The sequence below is a fragment of the Biomphalaria glabrata genome, chromosome 6 (assembly GCF_947242115.1).
Source record: "Biomphalaria glabrata chromosome 6, xgBioGlab47.1, whole genome shotgun sequence".
NCBI lineage: Eukaryota > Metazoa > Mollusca > Gastropoda > Planorbidae > Biomphalaria > Biomphalaria glabrata.
The window spans coordinates 41012623-41037585 of NC_074716.1; the positions used below are offsets into that span (position 1 = coordinate 41012623).

General features: G+C 39.5%; 1 protein-coding gene across 1 annotated transcript in view; it reads left to right on the plus strand.

Moving 5' to 3' along the window:
* The window catches only part of LOC106073426 (protein O-mannosyl-transferase TMTC1-like), a 49740-nt gene that overhangs the window by 11707 nt on the left and 13070 nt on the right, over nt 1-24963 (plus strand). The window contains exons 4-9 of the mRNA XM_013233968.2: nt 5912-6118; nt 7223-7292; nt 8801-8904; nt 10031-10214; nt 11111-11256; nt 13120-13284. Coding sequence (XP_013089422.2) covers nt 5912-6118; nt 7223-7292; nt 8801-8904; nt 10031-10214; nt 11111-11256; nt 13120-13284 — 876 coding nt within the window. The remainder of the gene's footprint in view (nt 1-5911; nt 6119-7222; nt 7293-8800; nt 8905-10030; nt 10215-11110; nt 11257-13119; nt 13285-24963) is intronic.

The window sequence follows — 24963 nt, forward strand, 5'->3', positions numbered from 1 at the left end:
CGACGGTCATTGAAACAGATGTGCTTTTTATCATCTGCTTCATGGACACGAAGGTCTGAAAAAGTGGTGGGGAACTCTGTCAGAGTTGTTTAGCTTGAAAGAAAAAGTGGTGGGGAACTCTGTCAGAGTTGTTTAGCTTGAAAGAAAAAGTGGTGGGGAACTCTGTCAGAGTTGTTTAGCTTGAAAGAAAAAGTGGTGGGGAACTCTGTCAGAGTTGTTTAGCTTGAAAGAAAAAGTGGTGGGGAACTCTGTCAGAGTTGTTTACCTTGAAGGGGAAATCATTCACTTTGAAATCAATATTGTTGACGTTGTTAAAGCAGAAAAATAAATAAAAAGGCGCTGAGCGTGTAACTATGCAGTACAAATGGGGAGGACGGATATACAATTAAAGAAGTATCTCTATTTAAAAAAAAAGTTTTAACTTAGCTTGTGCAGTATAACCCCCACCCCCTCTCTAAGTGTAAAGTCACATTGTGTGTAAAGATTTACGTTTGGGCCTACAAGTTTGACATGCAGTGCACCAAGAACAATAATTAGCAAATGTTTTCTTGAGTGCGAGGATGCATTAAAGAAACATTAATTGGGACTTAACTTTTACGTCGGAAATGAGTCAGGTAGGGGGCCAAAACTTTTCAATGACAGAAATAAATGTCCTGCTTACGAAACAAGAAGCTGCTTTTGTATAAATTAGCTTACACTTTTGAGCGATGATGATTTTGATGACCACATTACATGGAGGGTTTTCGAATTTAAACTGACGAGTCGTACAGTTATTCAAAGAGTATTGAAACTATCAACTGGCGCTGAACCTTGAGAGTTGACTTTCTCATTGAATTTCAGTGAATGTGTCAATGTTCCGTCAAATATGACAGTAAACAAAAAATAGTACCAAATGTTTTTAACTCTTTTTCTCCTAATCGACGGTACCATCGTTGATTTTGACCTCATTTAAATAACTTAATGTCTAATTTTATAAACTTTACTTTGTGTTATATAAAAAGAGCATGCGTTCCCCTTTAATTCTATACCAAATACAACATTTTCTGATAACAAATAACAAAGCTATTGAAGCTTAATCATAACAGGGTAGTGAAATAGTAATGAGCAAAATGAAGAAACGTTGAAAAATAATTACGGAGAGAAAGAGTTAAACAATAAAAAACAAAAAGGAACTAATCATGCTAGGACAATTATGTACAAACACACCTTCTTCCTTGGTCATGTTAGAGCATGGAATGGGTTGCCTGAGTCAGCCAGGAAAACCAATGACTTGACAGAATTTAAGTCACTGATTAACATCGATGACTAGATTGACATAGGGACACGCGTAGGACGTAATGAAGTAACATCTGTATTTTATAAGTTAAACAAAAGTAAAGTTCCTCTTTCAGACTTTGCGAAGATCAGAAGATATTTGACTTGCTGACAGAGAGCAAGAGAAAAAAAAAGTATATGCCTCAGTATTTATTATGTCTGTCTCAAAACTCTTGCCTTGCTGAGAGGACAGAATTTCCGTGCACTGACAGGCCTCACAAGTCCTCTAACTCGGTACGGAACCACTGGAGCCTACCTTATCCCTTATCCTCGCCTACCTAACCCCTTATCCTCGCTGACCCGCGAGTGTCAGATTAAGCCTCAATGAATCATAAACCATAACTACCACCCGCGAGCCATATCCTGCCCGTGTCGCGGTGATATCGGGCCCCTACTAAACTCCCGTCCAAGTTACATATTGCAGTGCGGAGGCCCTGAGGCTCAGTTCCATTGGCCCCGATGGTGAAGCGGACGTGACTACTTGTGCCGCGCGATTCAGTGCTAAGACTCATCACAAATAAAAGAAACCGAATAGAAATTTGTGCTCAAGGAGATTTGTGGTTGCTATTTACAAACATTGAGCCGAACATAATCTAAATACATTATAAAATCTCTTCATGTTTATTAATATATTATATTTATATTATATTTTTAAAATTTTATTTTAAATAATTTTAAATAATTTTAAATAATTTCAACAAACACTCTTTCAACAAAATGTTGTTTTTTTTCTTTTTTACATTTGTAATTTTTATACGATGTATTTATGTAGTTTTTTCATCTTGGGGTCTGGTCAAATTTTCATTATGTAAGGTTTGAGAACCTCTGCTTTAGAGCTATCCTATTCACCCCACGCGAACATTTCTATCAGTTATATCCCTCCACCCTCCTGTTTTTTTGTTTTCCTAATGATTACTTTGCGATTTTTTAAATGGTTTGTGCAAACAATCCCGTAGTGAAGACGTCAACAAATGTAGGACATACAAACAGAAAGATTGAACATTTAAATTTTCGTTTTGGAAGGTACACCTACGCTTTAACTTTTCAGTTTGACATTATTTGTCTTCCCTTTGTTTTTCTCTCCCCTTGCTCAAATAAGCTGCTGTAATCTGATTTATTCTTTTAGAAAAAGATCTAGAATAAAATCTAGATGTATGTGAAAGAAGGAAAATATTTGAAGGTGTAATCTCGGAGTTTGTTGAAGCTTCCGTAGAACTGACTTGACGGTTACTGGACTAGATACATAAAATTTACATTAAAAAAATAATCGTGAATTTTATATTATAAACTGTAGATGTGTATCTTTCTCAATTTAAATACTGTTAAATGTTGAGAAGTTAATGGAAGTGTGCCACACTATACCTCTATATATTTTGACATAAAGCATGTCTTCGAGTCGTAAAGCACACAGACGAACGTTTTCTCACGTCATTTGTGGCAAATATGTAGGTCAAAATTAGATTTGCGTAGCCCCCCTTGTTTTACATTATTCGGATGTTTCTCCAGAATTGAAGATTATTACATCCTAACTCAAACCTCCCGTTGGGTAGCAAGGGTTCGAACCGAGGCAGTCCATAGCGCATATTACATGAACAGGCAGAAATTACACATCAATATAGAGGCGGAAGGGAGTGGCTCTGGATGTGTCCATAGACCAATAAATATTGTAATTAGAACAAAGTTTACGGAAAAAAAGTTTGGTCCTGATTTAACACTTCACTTTCACCTATCCTTTAGTCTCTTGGACCGTTGGGGGTTTGAGTTAACGTTTTTTTTGACAGTGGTTAGCAGGTCATCGTGGGGTCTAATTGCTGTATTAATCCTGTTTCTAATTTCTTCATTCGCGATGCGGTCTTTGTAATTAACACCTAAGACCTTTCTGTAGAATCTTAGTTCCGTTGCTAAGTTCCTCTTCCTGAGATCTGCTGTCAGCGTCCAAGATTCGCATGCATAATGTGGCCGTGACCAGGGAGCGCATCAGTCTGATTTGAGTGTCGAGGGTTATGCCTTTGTTGCGCCAGAGATTTGCAAATGCTGCTGTAGACTGTGCAATTCTCACCTGTAGTTCAGGTTTGGTTCCTTCATCTGAGACAAAAACTCCGAGATATTTAAAGGTCAGCTTTTCGTCACGATTGCCCTGACCCTTTTAAAGCTCTGGCTATTGGTCATAATTTGTGTTATTTCGGCATTGATTTGCATACCATATGCTGCGGAAGTCTTGTCTACACGCATCACCAAGTCAGCTAATTTCTTTTTGTCCCTGCCAGACCATCTATGTCGTCCGCAAATCGCAAGTTAGTAATTTTTCTTCTTGCAATGCTTACAGAACCTTCGTAACCATCGAGTCCATCTTAAAACAACTTTTAATCTTAGTCCAACCATTTTGATAGTCACGTGACATTGCTTGCCTTGTTTTTGTTTATCCCATGAATGAACGTGGTCGAGAAATCAGAAGAAAAAACAAAACAAGAAGCAAACAAAAAATAAATAAAATACAAAAACAAAAACACACACATATACACAGTGGTTGAGATAAGTTACCATGGGCTTAACATCGTCAACGTCTTTGAAAAGTCTGAGTCGGTCTATCACTTGGTGTCGGGACACGTGATCTCACCGAACTGTTGACATAAACGTTGGATTCAAACTCTTACCCAAACACCACGTGACCTTATATAAATAAACACAGTGGCAATTTGTAGTTCACCAACCCCCCCCCCTACCCCTTTCCTGCAATCGCTCTATCACATCTTCGAATGCCCATTAAGACATGTACCCGAGTAAAAATGAGGGGGTGGGGGGGAGCAACTCAGAATATGGTAAGTTAAAGGAAGGTCTCCAGCTAGATTTATTCTGTGGATAAGCAGAAAAAAAAATGGTTTTGGAGACGGGGGCTAATTTTATAATAACCCCCCTCCCCCTGATGACTCATGATTTGGGTCAGTTTCAACTATGATAGAAAACTCCAGATACTTCAGTCGACTACACATCATGGGGTAGACACAGAGGCGGCATTAGGGCTTAGCCAGTAGGGACCAACCTCCCAGGCCCCGCGTCTTATGGGGCCCCGCGATTAAGGAATTTTGTTGTTTGTCACCGGCCACCCATCAAACAAATATTCGTGGCCCTGCTATGACTGCAGTGACACTCAGCCAGGACCCCGCGCACTTCTAGGTCAGCTGTTGGGGGGTAGAGCTACTCGGGACAGGCTCACGGGTATCGGTAACTTGACATTTCTTGTTAAGTGAAGCTACTTTGATATCTCCCAATACACAACCCTGCCCACACATATTACTTTGCCCTTTAAAAAAGCAACGCGATGTATCTGATGGTAATAGAACCGTAAAGTGGGAAGGAGAGAAAGAGGAGAAGGCGAAAATGTATTCCCCCCCACCCTTTTTTTTTTGATACATCTTTTAATTTAGTCGTCTATCTTTATTAACCTTAAGTGAAATACAGAAAGTCTATTCATTTTCTAGTTCTCTGTTTTTCAGTTTCTTTCTCTCTCTCTCTCTCTCTCTCTCTCTCACTGTTTTTCTGAGTCTCATTCTCGCTGTCTGTCGTTTATTCTCCATCTGTATCACTTTCTCTCTCTTTCTTTGTTTCTACCTGACTGTCAACATTTCTCTCTCACTCTATTTCTCTCTTGATATCTGTCTGTCTCTTTCTAATAGATGTAAAAAAAAAAAAAAAAGAAAAATGTCAGTCGATGAACTTAAACCTAAAACAAGAAAAAAAAAACTTAAAAAAAAAAAACAAAGCTTATATTAAGCGTAGGCTACTTGTATCAGGAAGATTGTAAAGTTATCTATTGTTTAGATCTATTTTTCAGGTTTGTGTTTACCTAGACAAGGACGACGACCTAAAAAGGGGACTAATTCAGCTTATACCACCACTTCCGTCGATTAAAATTTCTTTCCTTTGTTCGAGATACCTAAGTAAATAATTTATTACCAATAGTTAATTAACTAATTGGTTAATTAAAAAAAATTGATTATTGTTTTCAGGTAAAAGAAATAATTGTGCAAAAAGTTTCAGCTCGATCCGAGATTGGGCGTGGGAGAAATAACGTGTACAAACTTTTTACCAGACAGAGTGAGTTGATATAAGCTTCATACACCTTTGCGTTGGTTAGTTGTCTCTATATAACGCTGTTTTCTTCTTGTGGCCAGTGGCGTAGCAAGAGAATTTGGGGGCCCGGAGGGCTAGGCCTCTTAGGGGCCCCTGCATTTTGATATTCGACATCGTGACATGAGATAATGTACTTAATAAATGTATAAGTCTAATGTGTGAAAGACATGCAACATGGTCACTACTTTACATAACAACATGAATAGCAAGATAATATGGCATTGGATTAATATTTAATGTAATAAAAATCCGGAATCTCATTTGGGGGACCACCTCAAGTGAGGGCCCGGGGGGGATTTTCAAATTTGTACCCCTCATCTCCCCCCTCCCCCCTTTAGCTACGCCACTACTTGTGGCAAAAATACAAACCTTCCCTTGGAGACATTAATATTAAACTGACGTTGTAAATGAACTGTTCGCTTTTGATGATGTAGCATTGTGCGAGTTATCTATCTTTCCTCTCCAGTGCCGTCACCAAGTCCCGGTTGGAGCGAGACGTCAACGACAACCTGACAGAGTCCGCCTCGGCGTCCTTCCCTGCAAAGCAGCTCATCCGGGTGGCGTCTTCCATGGCGCTAGCTCTGGCCGCCATGCTGACCAAGGAGACAGGCATCACGGTGCTCGGGGTAAGCCTGGTGTATGACCTCATCACAAGCCGGAAGCACGTCTTAAAGTGAGTAGACTCAGTAGAGCAACAGTTTGATCCCAAAAAACTTAGTTCAGGAAACAATGGGCAACGTGTGTGTGCGTGTGGACGGATTCGTGTGGACGTGTGTGTGTGTGTATGGAAAATGAGTGCGTGTTTGTTTTGTGAGAACCATTTCCCTATAACATTAGCCATCCTGGAACAAGAACCAACAGGCGCATTTAGAAGTTCCATGGAAGCTGTTTGCTGCAGTGTTCTCTGACGAATTTATGAATTACCCACACTTTATTGCCCCATCCAGTTGGACAAACTTTGTTTCATTTGTGTATGTTCACACTAAATGTTAATCACAGTATTCTGCTCTTAGTTTACGCTATGGTTTTTAAGATCCCATTCACGTTCTTTAAGCAATAAAATACAATTAGAGAGAAAAAGCAGAGAAAGTGACATTGATAAATGTGGTGGCCAAATAATGGAACCTAAAGAAAAACGAAAGAAAAGGAAAAAAGAAAAATCAGTAGAAATTTTGAAATAAATTGACTAATTAATGCCAAGGACGCCATATTGAAAGATTACCATTGCCAACTAAAGAATACAAATTACTATGTGCAACAAGCGAAAGAATTTAGATTTGATTCTAATTGGTTGAAAAGTGTACAAAAGGTATGTACTCTTGATCACCTTCACCTATGCCATAGTCTGTTGGACCTTTGGGGCACAGCAAAAGATCTTTTGACCGTTTTGCTCCATTCCTCTCTATTTTTTGCCTTGGGTAGAATTTCTTTCAATGGCAGACGTCCATTCTTGTATGTTGTCTTCTTATCGTTTCTATCTCTGTGACTCACTGTCTCTTCTTCTTTTTCCTGTTACTGTTCCTTGAAGGAAGGTCTTTGCGATCACCGCATTTTTTCGCGTTTTTTGGACACCTGATACGCCCCCTCCTCCTCCAAAAAAAAAATTGTATTCCAATACCCATCACCAGCATCTCCCCCCCCCCCATCTCAGAATTAGCAAGTAGTTCGCATTAGCTAGATGACGTTATACTTAGTGAATTGTCTAGTTCAGTTCTGACATTTCTACCACAGACTACATAATGACTATAATACTTTTGTAAATACTTTTCATTGACAGGTGGCTAAAACCAGGACTCACGGCTGAGACAAAACAATTTATTTCAAGAGTCACCATCATAATAGTTACGGTAATGCCTTGCCTATATTTAAACTAATCTTTACCCACCGGCTACACCCGTTATTACGATTATTGTTTAAGTTTCTCTCTTACTGTGCCGCTAACGCATGGGAAGTTTTTGTTTTTCTTTCAGTTCATATTTATTAATTGAAAAAAAAAAGGTGGCAAGTCGACTATGAGTTGTTATTTAGTAATTCATGCATGGTTATAGGTGGCAAGACCGCATTACAAAGAGCGATGTCCTTGCGAACGCCGGTATGGACAGTATAGAGGGACAGTTACGCTGGGCAGGGCACGTATTCCGTATGGGAGACGAACGTATGTCAAAGGCAGTCTTTTTGGTGAGCTAAAAAGGTGGTCGACGTAAGAGAGGCGCCCCACGGAAATGCTTCAAAGACCATCTTAGGCGTCATCTTTCCTTAGCTGACATAGAAGAGAGCACCTGGTTGCATGCGGCCTCAGAACGAGACAGCTGGAGGTCATTCACGAAGGCCGTGGGATACACATTTGAGACCAAAAGAAAATCCACTGCCGAGGACAAACGCAGACAGCGAAAAGAAAATCTAAATCGACCACCTGAAGATAATGGTTATGCTTGCCCTGGTTGTGGCAAAATATATAGGTCACAGCTGGGGCTGCGCAGCCACGGGAAATGCCGCATTCCTCACTAATCTTCGGACTCGAAGACAAGCCTTATTATTATTATTATTATAGGTTTTTTAAAAGTTATTTTAAAATGTCGCTTCGTCCGAGAAATACGATTTTCATGAGTGTAGTTTTTACAGCCTATAATCTACTGGTATATATCATCTAGCAAGTGACAAAGTTTATATTGTCTTGTCTTAATTTTTGGGTGTCCTTCTTTGTAAGGCTCAGTTCTTCTTTCTGTCCTCATAGGGGCATGTAGGTATCTGGTAAACCTAGCCAGCTACCTGACTTGTGCTGTGTTAGAGAAGAAACTTTTGTTCATTGTGCTCGTTAACCTTGACCTCAGACATTTTATTTTCACTTGAATATGTTGAGAGCCTTAAAGATTAGTACTACTTAATCATTTCCACCCTTCCGCCCTTCATTCCACCTAACCACGCGCCCTTCATTCCACCTAACCACCCCGCCCTTCATTCCACCTAACCACCCGCCCTTCATTCCACCTAACCACCCCACCCTTCATTCCACCTAACCACCCCGCCCTTCATTCCACCTAACCACCCCTCCCTTCATTCCACCTAACCACCCCACCCTTCATTCCACCTAACCACCCGCCCTTCATTCCACCTAACCACCCCTCCCTTCATTCCACCTAACCACCCCACCCTTCATTCCACCTAACCACCCGCCCTTCATTCCACCTAACCACCCTCCCTTCATTCCACCCAACCACCCCGCCCTTCATTCCACCTAACCACCCACCCTTCATTCCACCTAACCACCCCGCCCTTCATTCCACCTAACCACCCGCCCTTCATTAACTTTAATTGTTTTTAATAAATGCTTCATTCTAATCATTTTGTTTTCAAGATTTCATGTTTACTCATAATGAGGATGGCGATAATGAATTTTGAAAAACCCAGTTTTAAGCACGAAGACAACCCAGCTTCTTTCTCGACATCAATTACAACAAGGTAGGCCTACGTTTTAACAAAGTTTATTGAGAGAATGTAAGGTTGGTTGGTCAGCCGACTTTATTTTGAAGCTAAGCTGTGATTACAATGCGCAACGTAGCCCTTGACCTTTTACCACTTCTGCTCTAGTGTTTAAGCTGTTTTCTTTAGACCTTGTAAGTACCCACTGAATGTTATCTGGTGTTTGTCTTTCATAGAGAGGGAGGGAAACACTAAGCCGGAAGTTGGGTTAGCAGCCGGTCAGGGAATTTTCGTCTTGAAATTTCACAATACTCAGGCAGGCAAACTCTTCTAGATCTTTATCTCTTCAATAATCTACACAATTCTACACAGGTCTAGAACTCGTCTTTGAGGCGTTGTTATGACAATAAATTAAAAAAAAAAAACACTACTACTAATAGATCTAGGTCAAGATCTTATTTCGTAATTTGTTTCAATGAAGATTGATCGACTGCTATTTCCATCATTGGTCATAATTTAAATCAAAATATAAAGATATTTATTAGTAACTTGGACTGAAAAAGCTAGAATTCAAGATTGTAGAATGGGCACCCACCATCAGATCTGGTGAAAATACACTGTGCTGACCACACAACACTCTTGTAAACTGCATGCTGCCAGCGTGGCTTCATATCGTGAGCTTACTGGAGTTAAAGTGTCAGGTCGTTATGCTGACGTCTAAATCCGTCTCGTAGACATTTGACTTGAAAACTGTAGAACACAACACTATAGACTATACCGGCACAAGAGCTTTTGCCTTGAAGACCCAAAAACCAACATTTCATAAGTGTGTGTGTGTGTTTGCTAGTGTACGTGTGTTCAGTCTCAGTGCGAACCGTCTGAGTGTAAATATGTCAGGTGTCTGAGTGTTTGAGCAGCCGCGTGTTCCTGTGAGAACAGTTGTGTCTGTGTCTCAGTCTGTGTCTCAGTCTGTGTGGATGTTTGTATTTATGTGTAATTGTGTACGTAGGCCTATTTTTAATTTGAACATATTTCTATATCATTATATATGTCATGTTTACAAACTGCCAACTTAAATTTAAGTTAAGACAAAGTAACTCTACACGTATGCAAATTATTCTTCCCAAGTAAAGTTTAAAACCTTGCAAACCTTTCTATTCCCTAGGATCTTCACTTTCAATTATATCACATTCTACAACTTCTGGTTACTGCTGTCCCCTTCATTATTATGTTACGACTGGACAGGGGGCAGTATACCTTTGATCAAATCACTCCTGGACCATCGCAACATCTGCACTATCTTGTTCTACTCTGTAATGATATGGTCCTGTTGGAGATGTGTCAGAAAGGTATTTATCTTTTTATTCTTCTTTTCAATAACGTATTATTATTAACGTATCAATAACAGAAACGTGTGGGACTTTCCATGGCTTGTAACCACTAAGAGGCCTTTTTTCTTCTATTTAGTCTTGATCATTTCATTTAAGATCTTTGTAAGTAGGGCCAAAAGATTTCCATTTTATTTTTCTTATTGTGGAGATATATCACACAATAGTATAGCCTAAATTTTAGACCTCACATGAAGTCGAAATCTTTGTTTGTGTTGTCTTCTTAGATCCGTTCGCGCATTGGGCGGCAAGCTGTGTCCATAAAGATTTGTTACTGGCAATGTCTGAATTCTCCTTTTACCTGGTGTCCACTGATCTGAAGTCCTCCTTGAAAGTTTGGCGCGGAGTTACGTGAGGTCGTCTATGTTCGCGTTTTCCTCGTGTTGGCCTTCCATGTCATCGCAACTCATGGTCTGCGTAATTCATTCTAACGGAGAAGATGTCCCACAAACCCCATGCGACGCTCGGTCAAAACCTCGTTAAGTTCGGCATAGGATTTCTTTGTCTCAGACCCGACCTCTGTAACTGAATCCTAAAATCCGTCTTAACCATTTTATTGTTGAGCTTCATTTTGTCTTTTCTCAAATTTGGCAGATGACTTTCATGTCTCGCATGCATAAGTTACTATTGGGAAGACGATAGTGTTAAGTAGGGGAATTTTGGATGAAGTCCAATAACGTTTTTTATTGTAAATTGTAACTTCTATATTTTTGCCCTTGTATATAAGGGGTGGAAATATTAAATCTTAGTTAGGAAAGTGGACAATAAAAAAAAAGTTGTTATGCCACTGTACTGTCATATAATGGTAAAAGAAAATCATGGTGTTCATTGTTTGACAAATATCTCTTCAAATGTAGATGTTTCTAGACCAGTCCACAGTGGAAAAACAACAACGTCTGTTTCTGTTGTCCATGTCATTGATGGTCATTCCTTTTAGTCCGGCTTCCAATATGTTCTTCAGAGTTGGATTTGTCATAGCAGAAAGGATTCTCTATATACCAAGGTATGACCGACTTCATTTAGATAACAATGCTACTTAAAAAAATAGAGACAAATCAGTACAATCTACAACAACTGTGAGTTAGGAAACAAAATTTACTATAACTATAAACAACAAAATGTTGTTTGCATATAAATCTGTGTGTTTAAAGACAGCTCTTGGAATAGTTCTTTTTTATTGTCTTCAAAATTTATGGCAATTGTCAATGATATTTTTGTCTAAAATCACTTTTTTTTAAAGCGCTTCTTTTTGTAGACAAAAAAAAAATTCAGCATGGATGGAACATTTCATTAGAATTTTACTCTACGAATTTAAAAAAAAAGAGAAGCAATTAACTAGCGATAATTAAGCATGCACGCATGTGGGAAGCGTGGTCGAGATGCTAAGTACGCTTGAACGTGGCTACCTATGAAAGAGCTCGAGGTTCGACGCCCGACTCGAGCAGAGTTGTATTTACTGAGCTCATAAAGGCAGCACGGAAAACCTTCTCCCAGATACACACTGGTCCACAGATGAGATTGGACCATAGCGCTCTGAGCATGCTATAAGCATGAAAGTAGCGCTATATAAAAGCTATAATTATTTAATATTATTAAAATGCAAATTTTAATGAGTATGACCTCATCACTAGTTCAACACCGTTGTCCTTTCCTAGAATGGCTAAAGGGGAGCTCAAGAATATCCGTTGAAGTTTGTTTTGTTTCTTTACTTCTACAAAGCTCTAGATCAATTTGAAATTTCGAGCGAATGCTGATGTCATATTTCAAAATATTATAATTATACAAATACACATTGTAACTTCTATATCTTAGATAACATGCTACACCAATTTCAAGAAGAACATTAAGACCTATCTGTTTAAAACATTAGATTAGTTTGTCATTCCAGCTCTGGTGTCTGTGTTTGTAATCTTATTACAGCGCCTTGAGCCTACATTTTGTTTGTTAACAGCGCTTTAGAAATAAAATTATTACTTTGGGGATTCTCATACACAGTAAAGAAACTATAAATAGATAGCTTTTTTGGTGTATCTGGTGTACAGAATAAAGGAAGTGTTGATAAGCTGTTGTGTTTTTTTTACAAAGGGACATAATTTCCTTAGCACTGCAAAAATAAATTTTTTCTTAAGCGCTTCTTTTTGTAGAAACAAAAAAATAATTTGAATATGGATGGAGCTTTACACTTTCACTCTACGAATTTATTACAAAACAAAGAGGAGCAATTAACTAGCGATAATTAAGGATGAATGCATTGAGATATTATTAAAATTCTAGCTTAATTCTTTTTTATTTAGTTGGCAACAATGACGTTCAATTGAGCGTCCTTGACATTTAGTACAGTGTATCCCAAACATTTTCTTTAACGGAACACTTTGCTTTTTTTTTTTTTTTATAGAAAGAGATACATTCACGTGGAGGCCTACTAGTTAATTATTCCAGTAGTTCGTGAAACACCTATTCAGGTCTCGAGGAACATTGGGGTTGCGCCGAATACAGTTTGGGAAACACTGGTTTAGTTTATGGTCAAAATCTCCAAAAGTAGCATTCATTCAAAAAGAAAACGAAGGAACATTGAATATAAAAAAAATCTTTTCCTACTTTCTGTTGAAATGAAATAGGATCGAATCGTATTGTCTTTGAAAAAAAAAGAGGTCAGTATGTTGATTGAACTCGCTGTTTCCACGACATTCGAGTTATTATCGCGACGCTCTATCAACTTCGCTGTCATGAAAAATTTATGAGCTTTTAGTGGGAATTGAAGAAATAACGTAACTTTGCACTATAAGTTATTCCTAAGCTTTGAACAAAATTGCTATAGAAATATTTTTAACGTATACACAGCAGGCCACTTGCTTATGTGTTTCAGCATTGGATTCTGCATTCTGATTGCACAAGGTTTCCAGATTTTGTGTTCTGCATTGGCCAGATTTAAATCGATCTTCACTGCTGCTATGTTGGCCTTAATGCTGGTGATGGCAGCGAAAACAGTTTGCAGAAATCAGGTGTGGGAATCGAGAGAGACTTTATTTAGGTAAATATACAGTGTATCAACTGATAGGTCTGTACCAAACGTTTCTGTTCTACTGGTGCTGCCAATAACATTTTTGATGTTTCAAATCGGGAACTTTCGTTGGACCTGCATATTCTTCGTGATGCTGTACTCTACTGTGCTTGTAGCTGCCTACTTACAACCGTGTGGCACTCAGGATTTTCAAATAAAATTCGTTAATCTGTCACAATGTTTAGATATTTGATTTTATCACGAGTCAGATAAGACGGCAAACCTTAGACTAAGCCCCAAGCACTAGCAAACCTTAGACTAAGACGCCCCCCCCCCTGCGCCTTAGGCATACCTAAGACTTTAAGTCCCCTGTCAGATCCAGGCTTTGACAATGTCATTTAGACCCCTTATCTGCTGTAAATAATTTATGCTAATGTGTACTTTAAAATTCAACTGTGTAAATCTAAATGTGTGTAGGCATGTGAGTGTACACGACTAGAATGAAATGAAATTGACAAAGCCTGCGCTAAATAAGACAGATTCTTAAAATATAAACTATATAAATATATATATATATATAACTAGCTTTTTGGAGTATTTAGTGTACAGAATAAAAAAAAGTGTTTAATTAATTTGATTCTTTTCTCCATTTTTTACCATCGCAGAATCAAATTGAGTTCTTCTATTTGTAGCTCATTTTTTTTTAATTAGTTGGCAACATTGACGTCCTTGACATTTTCTATTTTTTTCGTGAAACTCCCTAATAGTAAGCTGTTTGGTTCTATAACAGCGTTTAACTATATAAGGTTTTAGAGAGATCAGTAATGCTCACAGTCTATTTCAGCTTAGGGGCTGTATCAGTTGTGCTCAGTCTATTTCAGCTTTGGGACCAGATCATTGGTGTTCAGTCTATTTCAGCTTGAGGACCAAATCAGTTGTGCTCAGTCTATTTCAGCTTGAGGACCAAATCAGTTGTGCTCAGTCTATTTCAGCTTTGGGACCAGATCATTGGTGTTCAGTCTATTTCAGCTTTGGGACCAGATCATTGGTGTTCAGTCTATTTCAGCTTGAGGACCAAATCAGTTGTGCTCAGTCTATTTCAGCTTGAGGACCAAATCAGTTGTGCTCAGTCTATTTCAGCTTGAGGACCAAATCAGTTGTGCTCAGTCTATTTCAGCTCTGGGACCAGATCAGTTGTGCTCAGTCTATTTCAGCTTGAGGACCAAATCAGTTGTGCTCAGTCTATTTCAGCTTGAGGACCAAATCAGTTGTGCTCAGTCTATTTCAGCTTCAGGACCAAATCAGTTGTGCTCAGTCTATTTCAGCTCTGGGACCAGATCAGTTGTGCTCAGTCTATTTCAGCTTGAGGACCAAATCAGTTGTGCTCAGTCTATTTCAGCTTGAGGACCAAATCAGTTGTGCTCAGTCTATTTCAGCTTGAGGACCAAATCAGTTGTGCTCAGTCTATTTCAGCTTTGGGACCAGATCAGTTGTGCTCAGTCTATTTCAGCTTGAGGACCAAATCAGTTGTGCTCAGTCTATTTCAGCTTGAGGACCAGATCAGTTGTGCTCAGTCTATTTCAGCTTGAGGACCAAATCAGTTGTGCTCAGTCTATTTCAGCTTGAGGACCAGATCAGTTGTGCTCAGTCTATTTCAGCTTGAGGACCAGATCAGTTGTGCTCAGTCTATTTCAGCTCTGGGACCAGATCAGTTGTGCTCAGTCTATTTCAGCTTGAGGACCAAATCAGTTGTGCTCAGTCTATTTCAGCTTGAGGACCAAATCAGTTGTGCTCAGTCTATTTCAGCTTGAGGACCAAATCAGTTGTGCTCAGTCTATTTCAGCTTTGGGACCAGATCAGTTGTGCTCAGTCTATTTCAGCTTGAGGACCAAATCAGTTGTGCTCAGTCTATTTCAGCTTGAGGACCAGATCAGTTGTGCTCAGTCTATTTCAGCTTGAGGACCAAATCAGTTGTGCTCAGTCTATTTCAGCTTGAGGACCAGATCAGTTGTGCTCAGTCTATTTCAGCTTGAGGACCAGATCAGTTGTGCTCAGTCTATTTCAGCTCTGGGACCAGATCAGTTGTGCTCAGTCTATTTCAGCTCGAGGACCAAATCAGTTGTGCTCAGTCTATTTCAGCTTGAGGACCAAATCAGTTGTGCTCAGTCTATTTCAGCTCTGGGACCAGATCAGTTGTGCTCAGTCTATTTCAGCTTGAGGACCAAATCAGTTGTGCTCAGTCTATTTCAGCTTCAGGACCAAATCAGTTGTGCTCAGTCTATTTCAGCTTGAGGACCAAATCAGTTGTGCTCAGTCTATTTCAGCTTCAGGACCAAATCAGTTGTGCTCAGTCTATTTCAGCTCTGGGACCAGATCAGTTGTGCTCAGTCTATTTCAGCTTGAGGACCAAATCAGTTGTGCTCAGTCTATTTCAGCTTGAGGACCAAATCAGTTGTGCTCAGTCTATTTCAGCTCTGGGACCAGATCAGTTGTGCTCAGTCTATTTCAGCTTGAGGACCAAATCAGTTGTGCTCAGTCTATTTCAGCTTCAGGACCAAATCAGTTGTGCTCAGTCTATTTCAGCTTGAGGACCAAATCAGTTGTGCTCAGTCTATTTCAGCTTCAGGACCAAATCAGTTGTGCTCAGTCTATTTCAGCTCTGGGACCAGATCAGTTGTGCTCAGTCTATTTCAGCTCTGGGACCAGATCAGTTGTGCTCAGTCTATTTCAGCTTGAGGACCAAATCAGTTGTGCTCAGTCTATTTCAGCTTGAGGACCAGATCAGTTGTGCTCAGTCTATTTCAGCTTTGGGACCAGATCAGTTGTGCTCAGTCTATTTCAGCTTGAGGACCAAATCAGTTGTGCTCAGTCTATTTCAGCTTTGGGACCAGATCAGTTGTGCTCAGTCTATTTCAGCTTGAGGACCAAATCAGTTGTGCTCAGTCTATTTCAGCTTGAGGACCAAATCAGTTGTGCTCAGTCTATTTCAGCTTTGGGACCAGATCAGTTGTGCTCAGTCTATTTCAGCTTGAGGACCAAATCAGTTGTGCTCAGTCTATTTCAGCTTTGGGACCAGATCAGTTGTGCTCAGTCTATTTCAGCTTGAGGACCAGATCAGTTGTGCTCAGTCTATTTCAGCTTGAGGACCAAATCAGTTGTGCTCAGTCTATTTCAGCTTGAGGACCAAATCAGTTGTGCTCAGTCTATTTCAGCTTGAGGACCAAATCAGTTGTGCTCAGTCTATTTCCGCTTGATGACCAGATCAGTTGTGCTTAGTCTATTTCAGCTTTGGGACCAGATCAGTTGTGCTCAGTCTATTTCAGCTTGAGGACCAAATCAGTTGTGCTCAGTCTATTTCAGCTTGAGGACCAAATCAGTTGTGCTCAGTCTATTTCAGCTTGAGGACCAAATCAGTTGTGCTCAGTCTATTTCAGCTTGAGGACCAAATCAGTTGTTCTCAGTCTATATCAGCTTGAGGACCAAATCAGTTGTGCTCAGTCTATTTCAGCTTGAGGACCAAATCAGTTGTGCTCAGTCTATTTCAGCTCTGGGACCAGATCAGTTGTGCTCAGTCTATTTCAGCTCTGGGACCAGATCAGTTGTGCTCAGTCTATTTCAGCTTGAGGACCAAATCAGTTGTGCTCAGTCTATTTCAGCTTGAGGACCAAATCAGTGGTGTTCAGTCTATTTCAGCTTGAGGACCAGATCAGTGGTGTTCAGTCTATTTCAGCTTGAGGACCAAATCAGTTGTGCTCAGTCTATTTCAGCTTGAGGACCAAATCAGTTATTCTCAGTCTATATCAGCTTGAGGACCAAATCAGTTGTGCTCAGTCTATTTCAGCTTGAGGACCAAATCAGTTGTGCTCAGTCTATTTCAGCTCTGGGACCAGATCAGTTGTGCTCAGTCTATTTCAGCTCTGGGACCAGATCAGTTGTGCTCAGTCTATTTCAGCTTGAGGACCAAATCAGTTGTGCTCAGTCTATTTCAGCTTGAGGACCAAATCAGTTGTGCTCAGTCTATTTCAGCTTGAGGACCAAATCAGTTGTGCTCAGTCTATTTCAGCTCTGGGACCAGATCAGTTGTGCTCAGTCTATTTCAGCTCTGGGACCAGATCAGTTGTGCTCAGTCTATTTCAGCTTGAGGACCAAATCAGTTGTGCTCAGTCTATTTCAGCTTGAGGACCAAATCAGTGGTGTTCAGTCTATTTCAGCTTGAGGACCAGATCAGTGGTGTTCAATCTATTTCAGCTTGAGGACCAAATCAGTTGTGCTCAGTCTATTTCAGCTTGAGGACCAAATCAGTTGTTCTCAGTCTATATCAGCTTGAGGACCAAATCAGTTGTGCTCAGTCTATTTCAGCTTGAGGACCAAATCAGTTGTGCTCAGTCTATTTCAGCTCTGGGACCAGATCAGTTGTGCTCAGTCTATTTCAGCTCTGGGACCAGATCAGTTGTGCTCAGTCTATTTCAGCTTGAGGACCAAATCAGTTGTGCTCAGTCTATTTCAGCTTGAGGACCAAATCAGTTGTGCTCAGTCTATTTCAGCTCTGGGACCAGATCAGTTGTGCTCAATCTATTTCAGCTTGATGACCAAATCAGTTGTGCTCAGTCTATTTCAGCTCTGGGACCAAATCAGTGGTGTTCAGTCTATTTCAGCTTGAGGACCAGATCAGTGGTGTTCAGTCTATTTCAGCTTGAGGACCAATTCAGTTGTGCTCAGTCTATTTCAGCTTGAGGACCAAATCAGTTGTGCTCAGTCTATTTCAGCTCTGGGACCCACGGACCAAATCAGTGGTGTTCAGTCTATTTCAGCTTGAGGACCAGATCAGTGGTGTTCAGTCTATTTCAGCTTGAGGACCAAATCAGTTGTGCTCAGTCTATTTCAGCTTGAGGACCAAATCAGTGGTGCTCAGTCTATTTCAGCTTGGGAAGATAAATTGCAGAAACGTGTGTCCAGTGGCGTAGCTGGGGTATAGGATGTCCCCAATGCGTCAGTTTTGTATTTGTACGCGTTTGGTCTGGAACTAAGCTTGGTTTGGAGCACATATTTTCTCAAGAGTGGCTCGTACTTTAATAGTAATTTCGCAAAACCCTAGAAATGACCTAGATTTTGTCTTTGTCATTCTTCTTCAACTTTTTCGCGATGCCCATTAAGTGCCAGATTCTGCTAATTTAGAGTATAAGGCATTTATTTATAAGCTCTAGATCTAGATGAAACCAGCGTACTGAACAATGAAGTAACAAAATGTGCCCCAGAAGAAATTGGGATTGTAAAAGTGCGTTGCCTTCAGAGATTTCTGCAAATCTAGTCAACTTGATTCAACCTGGTTAACAGCTTACGTTTAATTTAACAAAGAACATTGAAGAACAACAAAAGTAACAAAGTAAATTCATTTCTAGTCAACATTTTTCCAATTCAGTCGTTTCTCTTTGTTCATGTACAAAACGTTGATTTTATCGAGAAAGTTTGTCCTAAGATTGATGGCCCGCACCACTCGCACATGGCTAGCTACGCCACACTGTGTGTTATAGATCACCTCGAAAACTCATCGAGCCCAATAAAACCCGCTAACATTATGCTTTCTATGGTCAGAGGTTTCCGGGAACTTGATAAAGAGGAGAAACAAAATGTGGTGTGTGCAGTAATGTAAGGGAGAATCTTTTAAATCAGTGGTTCCCAAACTTTTCGCTTAATGGAATACTTTCCACATTCTGAGTATTTATCGGAACACTTCTCTTATTATTTTGAGAGATTAATTCACGTTATGGCCTACTAGATAATTATTCCATTAGTTCGTGGAACACCCATTCAGGCCTCGCGTAACACTGGGTTTCCGCAGAGCACAGTTTGGGAAACACTGCTTTCAATCTAATAATGTGGTCATGAAGGTAGATACTTTTTATTTGCGGGTAGGGGAATCTATCACAAAACTTTTCTTACTTTTCACATATAACCTTTATACTTAAACTCTTGGTTCCAATGCTGACAATATAGGCCACTGTGTTCACACTATTGATTTAAATGAAGTGCTTTTGAAGAATGTGTGTGTTAGCCTTCAAGAAATCTACAGAAGGCTACTACTATCGCCGATCTTGAAAAATTAGTGGCACATAATAGACCTCCCCCCCCCCCTCCGTGTGTGTGTGTATGCATGTACATGAAATGCCAATAGTCTTGTTAGAGAATGTTCCTTGTGAGGTTGTCTTTTCGTTAAGCAATCCTGCCAAGGAATGGGGCTTTTGTGGTGCTTTTGTGGGGTTTTGGGGGTTGAAGAGGGGGAAGTGAAGGGAGGTGTCGTTTGGAGAGCATTCTTTTTTTTTTATTAAATAGCAGCCTACGTCGTCGGTCTTTCAGACGTCAAATGGTGTCAGAACTGTCAAAAAGTTCATCAGATAATTAAAACAATGGTATAGTTACAGTATAGAATAGTACAAGAAGCCAACACAGCCAAAATATTGCACACGATGGTTTGCATACCCAGTCTCTATGTGAGTAATCCGCAAAGGGAGATACGAGCGCTTAACCTGTTATAACATTCAATAAAAGTTGAGATTTGTTAGTTTTATTGACTACCTAAAGGTTTATTACTTTACATTACCGAGAAGTTGACATTTACTGAACAATCCTCATGTGTAATGTGGTCATAAACTGGATAAGAGTTACTTCATCAATGGGCGGATCCAAAACGTTTCAGTAGATTGGAGCAAAACCATTCGGCCCCCTTTTAATTGGGGATGGAGGGAAGTAACCCCCCCCCTCCCATCTCCCCTCATCTCCTAAAAAATCGCCTAAAAGATTTTGAAAAAGAATGAAAAGAAAAAGAAACCTGTGTGACTGGTAAGGAGCTTTGATTGGCACTCAATCAAGCATTTCAGTCCTGCGCTAGTTGTAGAAACGTCATGCATTCACCTTTTACTAATAAATAGACCGTGAATATATAGCAGACGATTGGGCGCAAGGTCACTCTTTTCCCAAGGTGTGTCTCAGAGCATTATACGTTATAAAATATAATGATAAAATAACTGAATAATCTTATAATAACCTGTACTTTGGGTTGCCAAAGGAAAACATGTCCTACATTTTCATGTCCTGCTTTTTTTGAGGTCGCTTACTCCATCCGGTAAGCATTGGCTTAAAATGTGAAAATGCTCGTCTTTCACTCTATTGTATATTAGCCAATAATCCAATTCAATTCTTTAGATCTTAAAACACACAACGTTCATAAGAAAATGGGTCAGTCATGCGCAGAGCAACGAGCTCACATAGGTCTCAATAGCCCACGCGAGGAGACACAAAACTGCCCTCAGCTCCCCATGGAAGACAAGAGGTCATCGTCGTAATCGTATCACGATGGACGAACTATAAATGAATGGTGTATTGATATAAATGATCTTCAGTTGTATGACCAGTAGGGGTATTGGTATGAATGCTCATCAGCATTTTGACTAGTTAGTGTATTGATATGAATATGAATGATATTCAGTTGTATGACCAGTAGGGTATTGATATTATTGATGTTCAGTTTGTTTTACTAGTAGGGGTATTGATATGAATGATGTTCAGTTGTTTGACCAGTAAGGAATAGCGATATGAATGATATTCAGTTGTTTGACCAGTAGAAGTATAGTTATGTTTCGTTGTTTGACCAGAATTTCAACGAAATTGTCTGCATAACAGAAATATGTTCAGGGCGTGTGTTTGCGCTAGTGATGAACTACTGCACAAAGTCCCTTGGTCTGATAAGTAGGATATTTATTATAATAGTTTTACATTATCTAATACCTCTAAGAGAGCACACAGGTCTCAGAACCATACAAAAGTGTTGTGAGAACCACTGGGGGATGATAGCATGCCAATGGCGGCAAATAGAGCCCCGACAGAGCATGGATTTTGGTCTGTATCAGAAGTGGCGAACTAAGCAGATCGCAACTGAGTCTACGTAATCATGTGAAGTACTTCACTCATCTTTAGTCTTCGAACCCGGAGACAATGTCTTATTGAATTGACTAGTTTATGTTTGTTTGATAAGACTTCACTTTAGTTTGGAGCCTCAACCACCTTCAGGACGGCACGGTAGGCCTATGGCAGTGGTCAGGATTCGAACTCTTGATCATCATGACGACAGTCCGAAGCGCATACACCACCACCAGGCAACCATTATTGGCTATAGGCCTATGTGTGGGTTGAGGTGGAGGATCATTGTAAAACTGTTTCACTTCTATGGCCTTTAGAAAAGATACTTTTTTCAATGCTTGATATTCTGTTAGTTTTTGGACTTAGCCTTCGTTACTGAACATGATTAGATGTAGATTGTATTGAACAAAAAAGAAATAGCAAGTAATTTTTTTTACATTATTGTTTTATCCGCCAAGAGGAGTGGGGGGGGGGCTCACTAAATGTTAGGGGAGAGGAAGTTGTTTTTTTTTTGTTTTTGTTCAACTTGACTATACAAATGTGTATCATCAGAAAACCTTCTCCCAGATACCCCCTCCCCCACTGGTCCACAAATGAGATTGGACGATAGCGCTCTAAGCATGATATTAGCATGAAAGTAGCGCTGTATAAAAATTATAAACTGCAGTTTGAATTATAGGCTGATGGTAACGAGACTATTTCATTTTCTTTAAAAGAGATGCAATGCAAAAGTAATTTATTTGCCTATAGCCGGAGGGATAGATTTAAGGAAAAGCAGGCGGGGCTACAGACCTGGGGTCTACACAGGAAAATACCACATGCCGCCACACAGTTGACGGATCGGCAATTGTACGTTTGTGCTTTTTTTTTTAAGGCAGTACACTTTTTATAGGTCTACATGGAGGCAAATCGATAAATAGCCGGCTTTTTTTTTTGGGTTTATTTGGTGTGCAAAAAGAAATCGGAATTACAGATAGGCGAAGTGTTTTAATAAACCATATAATAATATTAATATTCAGCACTGTAGAATCACATTTCTGATTTTTTCCCCCTGTAACACTATACATTTTTAGATTTAGTTGGTAACAGGGATCTTTCAATATGGCGTTCATGATATTGTTTATTTTGTCTTTTCATTAAAAATGTTTTCCTCATCATATTCTTTTCTTTTTCTGTCGTTGTTTTTTTTTTTTTTAGGTCTCATTATAATTATATCGCTTCCACGTATCTTCATATCTTTTTGTTTTCTTTTTCTCGATTGCAATATTTTTTGCTTACAGTACGTGAAAGTGATCTCTGAAAGTCAAAGTGTAAAAATGGAGCTTATGTTTGTGAATAACATTGATTGGGGATTTTCAAGATAAAATATACAATGTCAAGGACGCTGAATTGAGCTTTGATGTTGCCAACTAAATTAAATAATTTAAAAAAAACAAGCTACAAACGGAAGAGCTTCGAAAATGTGATTCTTCAGTGCTAAAAAGTGCATAGAAAGTATTATATAACTTAAAAAAAAAAAGTCTTATCGACATTTCTATACACCGGATACACCAAAAAGCTAATCGTTTTGTTTTCCCGGCATAGTTGAAACTCTCTACTAATGACTAGTCTCAATGACTGAACATAAAGGAAATCAAGTTTAAACGACTAAAGCTACGTTAGAGGCTTTTCGGTAAGAAAATAGTCCATACGAGGTCGAGGTCGAAGTTCACCGCACCAGTCCTCCCACGATAAGAACTATCACACCTGTATTTCACTAACTAGCTGAACCGGTTTAGGATACTACCTGGGTTCAACTCGTGTTCGCCTCCTGAGTTCCCGCCCCTTGTTTCTATTATACAGATTTAACTCTTCTCTATGGGATATGCAAATTATAAATCACCGACTGTGTGACACGATCTCTGCTTGGAGACCTAGCCAGGGCCGAGAAAAAAACTGCACTATGCGACATCTCGTTTTTCATATACACTGGTTGTCTTCTCTTTGAATGGATTCATTCGGCAAAGTTGTTGACTAAAATACTAAAAGATGATGAAAATGAGACTTTATACTATCAGTATGCCTCCATTTGGTATAAGTCGTTCGAAAAGAGCTTTAATCTCAGCTTACCAATTAAGCGTATTTTTGTGCGTAATTGTAAAAAAAAAAAAAAGAATGAATGAAAATTCAAACCTACTCGTTACTAAATCACACTTTAATCACACTTGAATCGCTTTCTGAACATTGACGATGAATAAAAGACCACTAGTCGACCGGCGGCGTGCAGGGCCGGCTTTATGCCATTTTACTGCAACCTATGCGTCCGCAGTGTGCCCCGCACTTTCATAGGACCCGCGCTAATTCTAGGTGTATAACTTATAACAGATTTCCCGCGGCCTCCTGATTTATCAAGAGCTCCTGGAAAACTCATGAAATAGCAAAATATACGAAAAAGTCCTGGAACTATCCGGAAATTATTAAAATCTTTAGAAAAAGTCACACAAATCTCCTAAAATATATAGACAAAAATTTTTAATTTTGGGTGTCATTCAATATGGAAAACGCCAATAAAAAAAACGCGCGATAAAAAAAACGGCATTATGCAATATCCGTAATTGTGGAATCTAGTAAAAGAACCGTCTCGCGCCTCAAACTAATGAAGAATTACTTGAGGTCAACAATTCTCGTAGATAGATTGAAATAATTTTTGCTATTGAGCGTGATCTATGTAGGAAACAGAATATTTATGATATACTGTATGACTTCGCTACACCCAAGGCTCGTAAAGTAGTTCTGTGCGTAGTAAAGAATGAATAAAATGCAAAGACGAATTTATTTTCTAATACAAACTCTTAAATTTCACTTATTATCCGTATCCCTACCCAAACTTGGCCCCGCGAAATCCATTTCGCATAGGGCCCCACAACGGTTGAGTTCGGCCCTGCTATTTAGTGACAGGTGAATACAGAGTAGATTACTTGTTCTCCTCCCCTCTTTTTCCCGCCAAAACTATGTGGCGTAGAAATAAAAAAGAGTGATCTTTCCATGACTTCTTGGTCACAACGGTTAAGTCCGGCCCTGCTTTTTTTGTGACGGGTGAATACTACTTGTTCTCCCCCCCTCTTTTTTTCGTAGGGTAACTCTAGTCAGACTTGTCCAAACTCTTGAGCCATGAAAAACAAGAGACTATTTTGTTGACTTTTTTTGTCATCTGATTGTTACTTCCTGGTCATCTGTTTGTTACTTCCTGGTCATTTCTTTGTTACCGGTACTTTTTGATCATCTGTTAGTTACTTCCTGGTCATCTGTTACTTCCTGGTCATCTGTTTGTAACGTCCCTTCAGCTATTGTACCGATGTAGGCTATATAAAATGTGTTGCATGTATCATTTATGCCCAATCATAAGGTACGTAGGTGTTTACATAGAGGACCAAACACAAGTTTATGGAAGGTATTCGTTGGCCAATGTAAAATACAAACGTCAACACATTAAGTATTTTATCAAGTTATACATTGCATAATAGAGTCAAACAGTGTGTCCGAGAGGTTCACTCAATCTCTTAAACACCCTTCTGTTAAAAAGTTTATTTTACATAATACTTATACATACGTATGTGCATTTGATCGAGCACTCAACGAAAGGAAGTGAATAAGAGATGATGTGTTTACTAACGGTTACAAAACTTCAGCCATCAATATACCAGGAGTCTTGTCTTTAGTTCCACATGTCCTTTCCTACCCAAACCCTTATACCGACCACCGACACACTTCTCAGTGTCGCTACAGGTCCCTAATCCAGCTAACACGAAGGACGGC